The sequence below is a fragment of the Dermacentor variabilis genome, chromosome 1 (genome assembly GCF_050947875.1).
Source record: "Dermacentor variabilis isolate Ectoservices chromosome 1, ASM5094787v1, whole genome shotgun sequence".
NCBI classification, from domain to species: Eukaryota; Metazoa; Arthropoda; class Arachnida; order Ixodida; family Ixodidae; genus Dermacentor; species Dermacentor variabilis.
In genome coordinates this window covers 228934367-228947293 of record NC_134568.1, presented here as the reverse complement: position 1 = coordinate 228947293, position 12927 = coordinate 228934367, and the positions used below count along the sequence as shown (strand labels likewise).

At 46.7% G+C, this 12927-nt stretch overlaps 1 protein-coding gene across 4 annotated transcripts in view; it reads left to right on the top strand.

Moving 5' to 3' along the window:
• cac (calcium voltage-gated channel subunit cacophony) overlaps nucleotides 1–12927 on the top strand; it is a 564571-nt gene that overhangs the window by 112113 nt on the left and 439531 nt on the right. For all 4 annotated transcript variants that reach the window (XM_075670414.1, XM_075670406.1, XM_075670418.1 and 1 more), the window contains exon 2: nucleotides 9684–9999. In XM_075670414.1, the coding sequence (XP_075526529.1) occupies nucleotides 9684–9999 (316 nt within the window). The remainder of the gene's footprint in view (nucleotides 1–9683; nucleotides 10000–12927) is intronic.

Below are 12927 nucleotides of genomic sequence, written 5' to 3'. Positions count from 1 at the left end.
CCTTACTGAAAAAAAAATACAAATATGATTTTTCATTATTAGATTAGAAGATTACAGACAGAAGCATTTCTTTCTAATTTCGTCCTCAAAACGTTGCATCGATGAGGTCACTGATGTCACAGAATTTGCCTGTTTCAATGCTCTTTCTGTGCAACCAAAATCGGCAAGAGTTGCCGTGTTCAGTCTTTTTGTTGCATCCCCTCGTAAGGTATTCTTTTTCCTTTTTTGAAGCGATAAGATACAACTACCTGGGCGAGTGGACGCTGTTGAATTCCGTAACGGGATGCAGGACTGGTGTGAAAAGAGCAAGGCGGGATCACCACTCGTTTTCCGTACTTGTAACCTTTCTGGTTTTGCAAGCGCCTCCTCAGGGCAAGCCCCTGTTCCCGGCTCCGAAAACGTTAGTCGCCGATATAGCTACACTTCGTATTTCTGTTTAGTGTCGCTTTTATACTTTTGAATTCTGGAAAGCAAAGAAATGCCTAGGGGCCGTGTTTAGTTTCGAGAGGATTTTTCGTCTTCGATTCTATTCATTTTTGTTTTTTAATTGCGCCGAGCGGCCGATACCGGCGATGGGAGCGTTATCCCTCCTTTCCTGTGAGCCGAATGCGAAAACACCCGTGTACTTAGATTTAGCTGCACCTTAAAGAACCCCAGGTGGTCAAAATTTCCGGAGTCCTCCACTACGGCGTGCCTCATAATCAGAAAGTGGTTTTGGCGCGTTAAAACCCATAATTTAATTTTTTTTTTACCTGTGAGCCAGAAATATTGCAAATGACAAGAATCGCTACATATCACGATCCCATGACTCCTTGTTCGCAGAACAAAAAGAAGGGTAACGGAGATGACACGCGCTTGATTATCAATTGGAATTCAGATCCCTCGCGGTAATTCGAATGCGCCAAACTTTTCTACATGTAGCATCTGCGTGGCGGGTAGTATCGGCGCCCTGGTAAACAAGAGAGCGTTGAATGTAGGACGTGCTTCAGTCGGATACTTCAAATTATGGAGTAGAAAACGTTCGGACAGTTTAATACACTGCAACAAAAAAGTCATAAAGTGCGTCTTTCTTTCTTTCTTTCTTTCTTTCTTTCTTTCTTTCTTTCTTTCTTTCTTTCTTTCTTTCTTTCTTTCTTTCTTTCTTTCTTTCTTTCTTTCTTTCTTTTTTAACGCACTGAGTTTGGCAGTCACAGCAAGTCATTATATTATACAGATGCCGTCCACGTCGACTGGCACGGTTCTTCATCTCTACGCTATGCAGCAATGGCAAGATGCGAAGGCAAAGCTGGCTGCGTGTATACAATGTATGTGCTGCAATAATGGCCTAACCGGAGAGCCATTCGCGGTGTCACAGTTCGGCTCACGCCAGCCGCGAATAAGCTCGCGCCGCGCTCGATACTCACCCACTACGACTGTAGCTCACCTGAGGACTTTAACTACAACCACCGGGGCGTCGGTGCCCCCTCAACTTTCGCTGTATCTTCAAACATCGGGAAAGAACACGACCAAAGGAAGAAGCGATGGTTTCCACGGCGCCATCTATGGGTTGTGCGCGGTACTAGTACGAAGGTACATGGCGAGGCACAAATGTCAAATAAGTTGCGGGATAGTTTTATTTGTCTCATTTCAGAGGGAGCTGCCCTCACGCTTGTCTGCGCAAGCTGTTGCAAGTGTAGCCATCGCGTACGTCCCCCTGTCTCACCACCAAGCTCTCCGACACTTCATTTTCGGGCTGAGGCCAACGTCTACGACCTTTGCTCGAGTTAGGCCGTGCGTGTATCGTTGGAGCAGCAATTTGATGGATGTTCTCTGACTTGAGGCTTCTTCTTTCCGGGTGACAGCTCGAATCGAAATCCTATCTTATATTATTTTATTGTTATTTTCCCTATGAAAGGGAACATATTGCTGCTCTGTTGAGCTATATCAAGCGGTGAGTCCATGCCTACTTTGGCGATGGGGGCTGTTTTTAGATGTGAGTATACAAGTGCGCGCAGATCAAGGGGGATATTGGAATAAGATGTCACGATCACATCTCTCGACGCGAAGCAATCTGACGTCCAATTTCGAACCAGTGGATGCGCAACAAGCGCTGCCAAAACGCGAAAGCAAACAGAGGCTGTGCTCTGAAGCTTCGTAGTGTGTGTTGACATTTTAGCCCTTGTGTATTTGTCATGCACGAAGAAAATGAAAGCACGAGCCATGAAATTTTTAATATTGTTGTTGTTGATATTTTTTTGCTAGAATCAATGTCGGTAAAAGAATTCAAAATACCGTGTCTTTTCGTGGTTCGTTACTACTACTACTACTACTACTACTACTACTACTACTACTACTACTACTTCTTCTTCTTCTACTACTACTACTATAACTGGTCATTATTATTATTATTATTATTATTATTATTATTATTATTATTATTATTATTATTATTATTATTATTATTATTATTATTATTATTATTAAGGCAAGTCATTTGTTTTTGGGGTGCGTGTGTAGGACACTATAGAAGCGGCAGGGAGTTTTGAGCTTCCTTTCTTCTGTATATTGTGCGCTACAAAGGCAGTTTTCCACAACCAGATGGTTCTGTCGCGGCTTTCAAGTCATCTTCGACACGTGGATGTATGTTACATATGTGCCAGCGGTGTGTTGCATCAAAAAGATAGCCAATACTGCCTTGAAGTCTTTCATGTTTTCATGTTGCTGTAGCTGTTGCGCAACATTGCACACAGATGCTGTGCGCTTGTGCACTCTATGCGCTACCGGGCAACTTGCCAGGAAAACGCCGTCGACGAGCATGCGGCAGGACCAGCGTCCGCACTCGCGAAACCTTTCCTACGCGAGATAAGTTTGCAAGGTCAATAACTAACCAATAGCGACAGCGAATCAGCAAATGTGGAAGCCTGATCAGAGGCAGTCTTTGCGAGCAAAAAAGCTTTGTCAATGCGACCCCAGATTTGGACAACTTCCGGCAGTGCATCTATGCGCACTTGCTTCTTTCTACGAGTTTAAGTATCGCTGAAATCAAGGCGGGTACTCAGCTGGGTACACAGCTGGGTACTCAAATGTCACCCTCAGATACTGTCGCAAAAAAAAAAAAATCATTGACGAAGGGAATTTTATTGTACTTTGCAATGTGCGCAAGACATAACGCTTTCTCTATATTATACACTTCATCCTGAAATCTCAATGTGCGATGTGTGATTGCGCGACACATCGCTTAACCTATATGTAGTGTAGCGAAGCAGGACGTAGTCCGTTATCTTTTACTAGCATTTTTTTTAGCATTCGTAGTTATCTGCCTCGTATTTCTGACACAGTAAACCGTTTGTCAAAATTTGTCCTTTTTTCTTTGTAATTTTCTAGAACGATGCACGAAGCAACTTTATGTTATTCTACTTCAAGAGTGTTGTCGAACGATTAACAATAAGAAGTTTTTAAAGTATTTTACGTGGTATACTCTGTGTTCTATTTAAAGGGCCTGCAATTTACACGCATTTACAAGCAGGAACATTGCACCCCTGTTATTCTTAACGTACGACTAGGTTTGTCAGTTGATTTGAATTTAGGTGGCTTAATTTCAATCTCCCGTACCCCCTATAGCGGCAAATAGCACAACTAGAATTTTCGACATTGCCCTTTCGGCCATCTGTCGAACTTCACTGCAATGTGCCAGCCTAACTCAATGGGCAGCATTTTAAAAATATATATATATTTTAGCAGCCCGCCTGAAATTTAACAACTTTCAGTTAGCAACATCGCGAAGGCACGCCCTTGTAATAACATACGCATTTACGGCACTTGGTCGCAACTTTCCTGCTGGGTTACAGCAATGTTTTAATCCTGACCAATGCAGTGCTATTGCGCACGGTGAAGGTTACGAGTAAGTGCCGTCAAAAAGCGTGTTACTATAAGGGCATACCTCGCGATGTTGGTAAGTGAAAGTTTTTGCAAATCGGGCGGCCTGCTGAAATATTATTTTTTCAATATGCTGCACTTTGAGGTATGTTAGTGCACTGCGGTTACGTTTGCCAGATAGCCGAAGGGGCTACGTCCGAACATCCTTGACAATGGCCGAAACAGCAGCGACCTTCTGATGGCTTACCGAGGCCATCTCGGACGTTTTCCACTGAAATTCGCTGCTCATAGCGGGAATTATTGAGCGTTTGGTGTTGTCAGCAGTTTTCGGCTAGCAACAGCAACAGCTTTTCGGATAGCAATTTAATACAACATAATAAATTATCCCGTTGCTAAAGTGGTTCCTCTATAAGATATGTCTTGATTGCATCCTGGCGTGCTCGCAAAAAACAACCAGGCGGAGACGGTGCGATTTCTTAAAATATTGTTTTATTGATTCCTGCCTTTCGTGTGGCCGCTCCCATTCGCATTCAGGGACCTCCCAGACTGTACCACTTCCATGGCTTTTATTGAATCGATTAATGCAAACATGAGCAAATAGCGAGGCGGTAGCGTGCATAGGCGTACAGCATTCGCGTGCGATGTTGCACGCGGAAAACTACCACATTACAATATGGAAGCACGAACTTGAACGCGGCGTTGTATTTCATATGCAGCATAATGGTGCATGACCATGCATGCATTCAAGTATCGAACAAGACTCGCAAGGTGCTACTGCGCACATACCTGCAGAGAGGTGGTTGCTTGTACGCCGCATGCAGAGAAAGAAATTTCGAACAAAGTGACCATGGGTGCGTGAATTGGAAATTTTAAGACTGAACCGAACGCCGCCCGAATAACCACTTGAACAGTCTTACACGCCCGTCGATAGTACTGCATATGGCCGAACAAAATATTGATCGCACGCAAGTTTCCGCGAAGTCAATACATCCTAAGTTGCATCTAAACTGTTGTAAATGGTAAAATAGAGATGAAAGCCATAAGCTGATTTCCAAGGTATATGTAAAATGAAGAAACACGCTCGCTGCTAGTCGAGGAGAGGAAGCGTCTAACGCAACGATGAAATGTCCCTGCTACAGCGTTTATTGGCTTTTCCTGGCCGACTCCCAGTTCTCGCTGAATATTCTGGGGCCCCCCAATTCTGTTACATCAGTAAAGACAACTTGTTGTATTGACAGATGAACCCACTTTCGGGCAAGATTGGCAACACATGCTGCCTTATTTGTCCGTCTTTTGCTCAAACCTTTTGTTAGAGTCATCGGTTAGAGGTTGTGCTCGTAAGAGCACACGTAGCTGTCGTCCTTCAGTTCGAATATTTTCTTCATTGAATCGGTACTTTATTCACGCAGTTTCAAGCTGAGCGCAGTTTGAGAGCCGATCGCTTTAGCCGAGAGTTTTAGGCGCGCCCAGGGGAGAGTATCTGGAGCCAGGTCGGCACCGTCGCACACACATACCTGAAAGATCAGCTAAGAGTCGCCCAGAATAGCGCTTAAATTTCAGAAGTTCTTAGGTACCTGTACCCACCATAGCGACGAAAGAATCAATTGAGCCAACCTTGCGGGGTCACATTTCTACTCGTGTACCGATTACAGGAGCACTGACACAAAAATCTTCAGACTCGTGTTCCATTTCTTTTTTTTTTTTCACAAGTAGCTGTCGACTACATAATTACTCTATGAGGTCTCACTTCTTCGAGATCTCTAGAATTACTTGAGTGCATCACCTTTCAATGCGACCAGTTCAAAACGTGCGCCAAGTTCAACGCGACTTTGGAGGTTGAACGGGAGGCAGGGTGCGTAACAGAAGACAAAGTGGCGGTCACGTGGTATTACAAACCACTCGCGCGCGCTCCAGTCAGCCAAGTGCGGTGCTTGAAAGCTGCACAATGACCGTGCTGCCGAAAGCTGTCCGCGCGCCTTGAAATCGGCCATGACATCCTCCTGCATTGTGCGCTTCTCCGCACGAGACGCGGTTCAAACTTGGTCTCGTGCCATCGTATTCTCTGAAAATACAGGTACACAGTCCCTCTTAACTCCTCCCCATTCTCGTATAGTGCTCAATGAATTCAGCTTGCGATAACGCGGTCGTGGCGTGGGGGCACGCGTCGCAGTGTGTGGTATTATATGACCACACCCTCCAGTTTCTGTTATCTGTTTAACATCCCACTCCTCCCGTTTCACGTCTGAAGCGGTGTTGCTTTGGTGCGCCTCTTGAAATGGTCGCAGTAACAGGTGATGTAATTAATTATTTGTTGCGCTTTCAAATAATCGAGGCTTCATACCTTAATATGTCTACAGCTATCCAACAAAGAAAAGAAAACGAAACAGTAATTACGTGTCAGTTGTCCTTTAGCTTTCTTACAGAGCCTACAAGCGCTCTCACAAAATTCATAGAGACTTCAGCGTTTTCTCACGGCCACAAATAATTGGAAGAAACCTGCGTTTTGGTGTATTCATTTTTCTCCTACGTGTAGTTCTCTTTCATCAATTTAAAAGCGGCACACCATAGACGCCTGACAGTTACAGACATGCGGGATCTCGCTCACATGTCTCCGCGCGATGAACAGGCGGCTGGCCTGCTTTGCCTCCTTTGCTACATCTTACGCATTTCGCATTCTACGTAGTACATCGAGGCAGCCATAGAAAAACGGAGCCACAGAAAAGCACCTTCGTTTTGTGCCGTTGCCATGACGGCAGCCTGTCACCAAGGCCTTCGAGTCGTCACAATAAACCTTGGTACGCGATCTACGAAATGACACTGCATTATGAAACCAAGAAGACACAGCCCATGCATGTGCGGGAACGTGCGTGTGAACGACTGCTCGTTGTTGCTCAGCGAACCATAACAGAGATGAGTCGCGGGGTCCGCGACATCGAATCAGTCTGGTGGCGACTGAGCTGCCCTCTCTCTCTTTCTCTCTCTTTCTGGAGTGATTGATATCGGCGCCGGGGCTTGCGTTGCTGCCGCTGGAGACTAGGTTGTCGACGAATGTAACCACTTGAAGTTTATGCGACCATTGGAATTTCATTTTATAAATTAATACTCAAAGTAATGCCGCTCAGTACTTTCTTTTGTGTCTTATGAAATGTTTCGATGCATATTTTAATGCGATAGGACAATTGTGCTGACACTCCAGGCTCATTTGTGCCGTCACCGTGGCCGCTGTCGCGGTGTCCTGAATAAAGTCCAACTGGGTTGTTGTTGTTGTTGTTATTATTATTATTATTATTATTATTATTATTATTATTATTATTATTATTATTATTATTATTATTATTATTATTATTATTATTATTATTATTAGTCTTCGAAACGGGGCGGCGTCAGATGGTCACCTAACCTGCAAGCGAACGAGTGGCCCGCTTGCCTAAAGTTAGAGGTCACGTAATTGAGTCCGCCCTGGCCTGCGGCTGCTTAGGGAAGAAGAGCGCACGTCTCCTCCTCTAGACCGGTCTGGTGTACCGCGTGGCCGAGAGCATAGACCGCCGGAGGTCATCTGCTGCGGGGGCAAGCATGAAGGGCTGGCAGGCAATGACGAACCGAGATGGCTGCTGGTTTCATGCACGCTGTCACTCTCGCGTGCCTGATGTTGGAGGTCGCGTTTTGGAGACGTGGCTTAGTTGTAATGGTACAGATAACGGCAGCACGAAACGTTCGCTTTCGGACAAGCATGCGTGCTCCCCGCAGCCGGCACTGTAATGTTACGGATCTTGTTTAGTGTAATTGTCTAATACTTTGCTATCGCTATCCATGCTTCGCTTTTCGTGCGAAACTGTAATTCTTTTGTTTGTGTCCCTCATTACGTAACCCCCTAAAGACGACCTTGCAGCGATCAATAAATTATAACGGTGACGAAGACGATGGCGACGACGATGACGATGATGGTAGTGAATAAGCAGTATCAAGTGACAGTGCAGACGAGTTTACGAAAGCTCAAACGCCATTTCAGATTGGTTGCATTGGGCTGTAGGCCTCTTTTCTAAAGGATTCACAATGGAGTGAAAAAAGGATGCGACACTCTTAAAGAAGCTTGCACCCTTTGAGGTGTATCCTGTCCCACCTGGACAATCGCCATCTGTCTTGCCCGCATTTCCTTTCTTTAACGCTGCGAGCCGGGCATTTAGAAGTCAGGGACGGAACGCGCGTTATCAGTGTGACGCAGCATTCTCGACAGGAAAGTAGCGAGCGCAGCGTTTTCAAGAAAGGAAGCGCAAGCAAGGCTGATGACAATTATCGTTGTGGGACAAATGTACACCCAAAAGGGTGCTACTGTTATAAGAGTGCATGCTTACAAGGCGTTTTCACGACTTTCTTCGTTATTTCCGAGGAGGCTTTCTATTCCTGTGCGCCTCCTGTCTCGCGTAACGTGATTCAATTCCTGTAGAAACGGAGAAGCCATTTTAAGTAAGCAGAAACAAAAACTGAAAATGAAACTAAACCTGGCGGAGAGCTGCTCCTCGTGACGTCACTGGCGACGTTGCAGGCACGTGCCGAGAACGAAAATTTGCAGGGACAGGCTCAGGAGAATGTGTGCTCTTACAGCGATTGATGAATGTCCTTGTGCCGCAGATTATTCCTTGTGAAAAAAGAAAGCGCAAATATTGTTCTGTTACCTGCCGCCTTACTGCCAACATATTTAAGCACATAGATAAGCGGAACGCACTCGTTCCATTAATCAATGGCATTATTGTCTCGAAATTCCACGTTGACTTACGAGGCATGCGTAGTCGAAGGCTCCTGATTAATCCTGACCTCCTGGGATTCTTTCACGTGCACCCAAAGCACGGTACAGGGGCGTTCTTGCATTCCGTCGCCCATCTGAACGCTCCTTCCGTAGCTGGAAATCGAACCGGTGAGCTCGTGCTCAGAAGGGCACAATGGCGTAGCCACTAGGACCGCGACGGGCGCAGTCGTTCAGGGTAATAAGAATAATGCACGTGTTTTATATCGATATCTTCGAATAATGACGGCACTAACATTGCTGCGTCTGCGTTGGCGTCTCGCGCGGCAACCACAGGGTGGCCAGTCGTAATCATTCGTTCCACAGTAAGTGTCGTCAATGTGCACGCTCACATATTGCAAAGAATCCGCAGGAAAACTACGCATATCGCGCCATTTTGTGCACATGATCAAGTAAGTGGCGACGAGAAGGCAGGATAAAGATTTTCTTGAGGCCTGTACACCTTGAAAATACGCCGGAGTTTCAACCAGCGTTAAAGAATATCAAGTAGTCGAAATTGAAGCTTTAATCTGATTGTACCATTGGGTTCATTGCGTGGGCCGGGGAAAAACGCTGGCTAAAGAGCTTGACAAGCCCTTCAGCGCCCTTTTTCAGAGCCCCACTAGGGCCTTCCAGAGCCGTCCACCACAGCTTCTGTGATAGCAGACAGAGGTACGACGTTCCGAATCACGTAATAGATAATTTTCATTATTTGTTAAGGCAATCGAAGTGGTACTGATCACTCGCAAAGAATCACTTGTATCCTGCCGGCATTGCTGGACTTCTAAATGACTGTCTGCAGATTACATCAAGGTCGCGCTTCGGCGCTTGGACGCGCGCGACCCTTCTATATTTCTCGTAATGCATAAAAGTACAGAAAGTATCTTTTGCGTTTACGTCAGGTCTTGGAGCTTGAATCGCCGCGTGGCAGTTTCTTTGAAGGCTACAATATTGTAGCGTCAATGTTGGCGTTCGGCTTCTCCGGAGCCACCCGTCGCGATGGCGAAGTCGATCGTGCTCGTCACGCCTTGCGCTTCTCTTCTCGCAGAGCGCGCAGCGTGGCCGTTGAAGGCGCGGGGTGCGCCATGACGGGGCCCACTGCTGGCAGGCCGGGCGGCGGCCGTCGCGGCTCGGCACCGCTGCCCGTCCAGCGGAGGGCGTCGCTGTCGCCCCAGCCGCCGGGCGTGTCGGCGCCCACGTCGCTGGGGCCGTCGCCCAAACAGTCGCCGAGGCCCTCGGTCGAAGGCTCGCCCAAGGAGTCGCCGCCGCCGACCGAGCAGGACGGCCCGCCGTCTCCCGCTCAGTCGACGACCTCGGCGCTGGCCACGCTGCAGGACCCCGCCGCCGCTGCAGCCGAACCCAAGGTGAGAGACGTGGCTGCCGCTCACTCGCAGCGCACGATGGCTATCTAACCCACGTGCTGCTGAAGAAGGGCTAGACGCTTGCCTTCCCACTCGGAATCCGGGATTGCTCAGTTTCGCGAGAGCGCTTTGCGATGTTCATTTAGAAAAACCCACGGTCGCGTAAGCGTATAATGGCTGAGCTGCATTGCAGACGCTGAGACACTTTCACTGGTGACTAGATGCGGTGGAGGACGTCTACTGCAAATATCAAATGTTTCAAATATTTCAGAGAACCATAGCATTTAGTGAAATGAAATTTTGGCGAAATATTAGGGTGGTTTGTATAAAGAAAGTGTATGTGAGGTTTAAGTTATTTTTTCTTTTTTGGCGAGAGAGGGGAGGAAATGCCTGAGCTTCTCCTGATTGCGTAATTGAGCTTAATTTGGAGCTCTCAACATGGTGTCGTTCCAGAACTATCGGGTGTTCTAAAGAGAAAACTCTTTAGGAATGAAGTATCCCGGGAGGAGAAGCACGTTGGCTAAAAATGTAACAGTTGTAGGTTTATTGGATCCTTCGAAAAAAAAATTTAATTGGTACTGAAGCCTTTAAATGTTTTTTCGAACAGTATATTTAGTTTTATAATTGTTTCCGTTAGCCTCAACGTTTTTGCTTGAAACTTTGCACCATAGGTATAGCTATAGGAGGCCCTGGGTGATTGGAAAGAAATAAACCGTTGAAAGGGGACACTCCTGAGCGTTAAGTAGTGCACGGTCACACGTCCAACACTGCCATGACTGTCGCAACAACTGTGGCTGGAAATTTAGAATTAAGCTTTGGGTGTTCACGTGCCAAAACCTCGATATGATTATGAGGAGCGCCGTATAGCGGGGACTACGAAATAATCTTAAGAAACCTGGTGTTCTTTAGTGTGAACCCAATGCCCGGTACACGGGTATCTTTTTTATTTCGCCCGCATCGAAATCTGGCTGCCGTGGTCGGGATTTGATCCCGCAGCCTCGGGATTAGCAGCGTAACGCCAAGAGAGAGAAGGACAAAAGGGGAAGCAAGACAGGGAGGTTAGCCAGTGTAAGTGCCGCCTGGTTATCCTGTACTGAGGAAAGGGGTAAAGGGAATAAAAGGAGAAAGAAGAGAAAAAAAAACGAGAAAAATTCACACAGTAACGCGATGCTACGCGCTACAACATTCAAAAATGGTCGCACAATTCACAGGTCCTTAAGAACTTCAGCAGAGCCTTTAAGGTCTTGAGTGCCGAAACGCGCCTGGACCATTGCCGTAGAACTTTTCCTTCTGTGAAGGGCTCCAGCTTCTGCGATTGTCCAGTTTTTCGCCCGTGGTCACGAGCACTTTTCTTGACACATTATAACGAGGACAGTCACAGAGGAGGTAATGCCAAAGCGGCTACGCCAGCGTGGCGGGTGTGGCTTGAAGCGAGGGCGTAAGTGGTGAGAATGTCTTTCTAGAAGGCCTGCCATAGAGTAGCACAGGAACGGCTACGCCTCTTGCCGGGAAAACACTAAATCTATAACAAGGACAGCGTGTCTCGATAGCAGCGCCGCTCGCGGTACTATACAGGCTGCGTGATCAAGGACCGCTTCGAGCCACGCGGCCTCTTCGTCTAAAACTCTGCTTCATAGGAATTTGCACAGAGGGGTGCACGAGGCTGTCGTTGCTTTTTTCTAATGTGTCTACTAAAAGAGCATAGGCTTGTCACATTCATTCTGGCAGCCATCAGTACCTCACCACTTTTCTATCACTACCTTTTTGGTTATTATTGGACCCCTCATCAGGCCTCATCGGAAAATTTTGTGATGCGCTAGAATTTGTAAAGCCCAGACCAATGAGCGTTGTGCCGCAGAAATATTTAGAAGGCGATTAGTAATAACGGAAATAAAAGTAAATGGTTACGAAGCTATGGCGCAAGGAGGCAAAGTGCACCTTCCCCGCTGCACAGGCACTCTACCATCGCTACGACTAGGTTCTGCAATGCAGAGCCGAAGGCAACGTCATGTTTACGTCACGAGCGCAGCCTTCCTTTTGTATCTATCTATCTATCTATCTATCTATCTATCTATCTATCTATCTATCTATCTATCTATCTATCTATCTATCTATCTATCTATCTATCTATCTATCTATCTATCTATCTCATTTGCTTTGTTGCTGCTGGGCGCCGCATTTCCGGTGGATGATTTTATCGCTGTCTGTTTCTCTGGAATAGTCGTACCTTGGTGTTTCTGCTGGCAAATCTCATGACGTTGTACGCGAGAGCTGTAACGTCTCCGGTGTTGGCGAGCAAACTGGCGAGCAAAATGAGCTGGTTTGTAGAGACGTTATTATAATTTCGCTGGGCCATTTCTTGTGCAGTTAGAGAAAGGCGAGGTCGAAAGCGGCAGGCGTGTATGTGCTTTTTAGCCTTGCCCTAATGAAGAATACTAATACAAGTGACGCAACCGAGACTAGCATTGTGATAGTAGCCAACGGGAGTATAATGTTTACTAAACCAATGAACAGAGTGTGAAAGTTATTAAGGTCAACCCGGGCCCGCAGTGGTGGCGAAACGGGACTCAGACCGAACCCCAGTGACGACGGGATCCGAACCGTTTTTCTAATGTGTATATATGCCTCCTGGTCCTGCGCTCAGTCGTTTGTAGGGGTTCCCACCTCGAAAACGGGCTCTATAGGCATTAAAGAAATGAAGACTCTAGGTACCCCTTGTCCCACTACACTAATGATGAAATAATCGAGCATTCGCCGCTGCTGTGACTAGTGCTGCCGCCGGGCACCTACGGGAAAAATAGGTACGAGCTAGCTCCCAGCCATGTGCTCGGCCAATACGGAACCTCAACGCTTGCGAAAGACACCCACCTGATGGTGAATTGCCTCATGCGACCGGCAGATATTCTTTCAAATCTCTATAGGAGCCCCCTT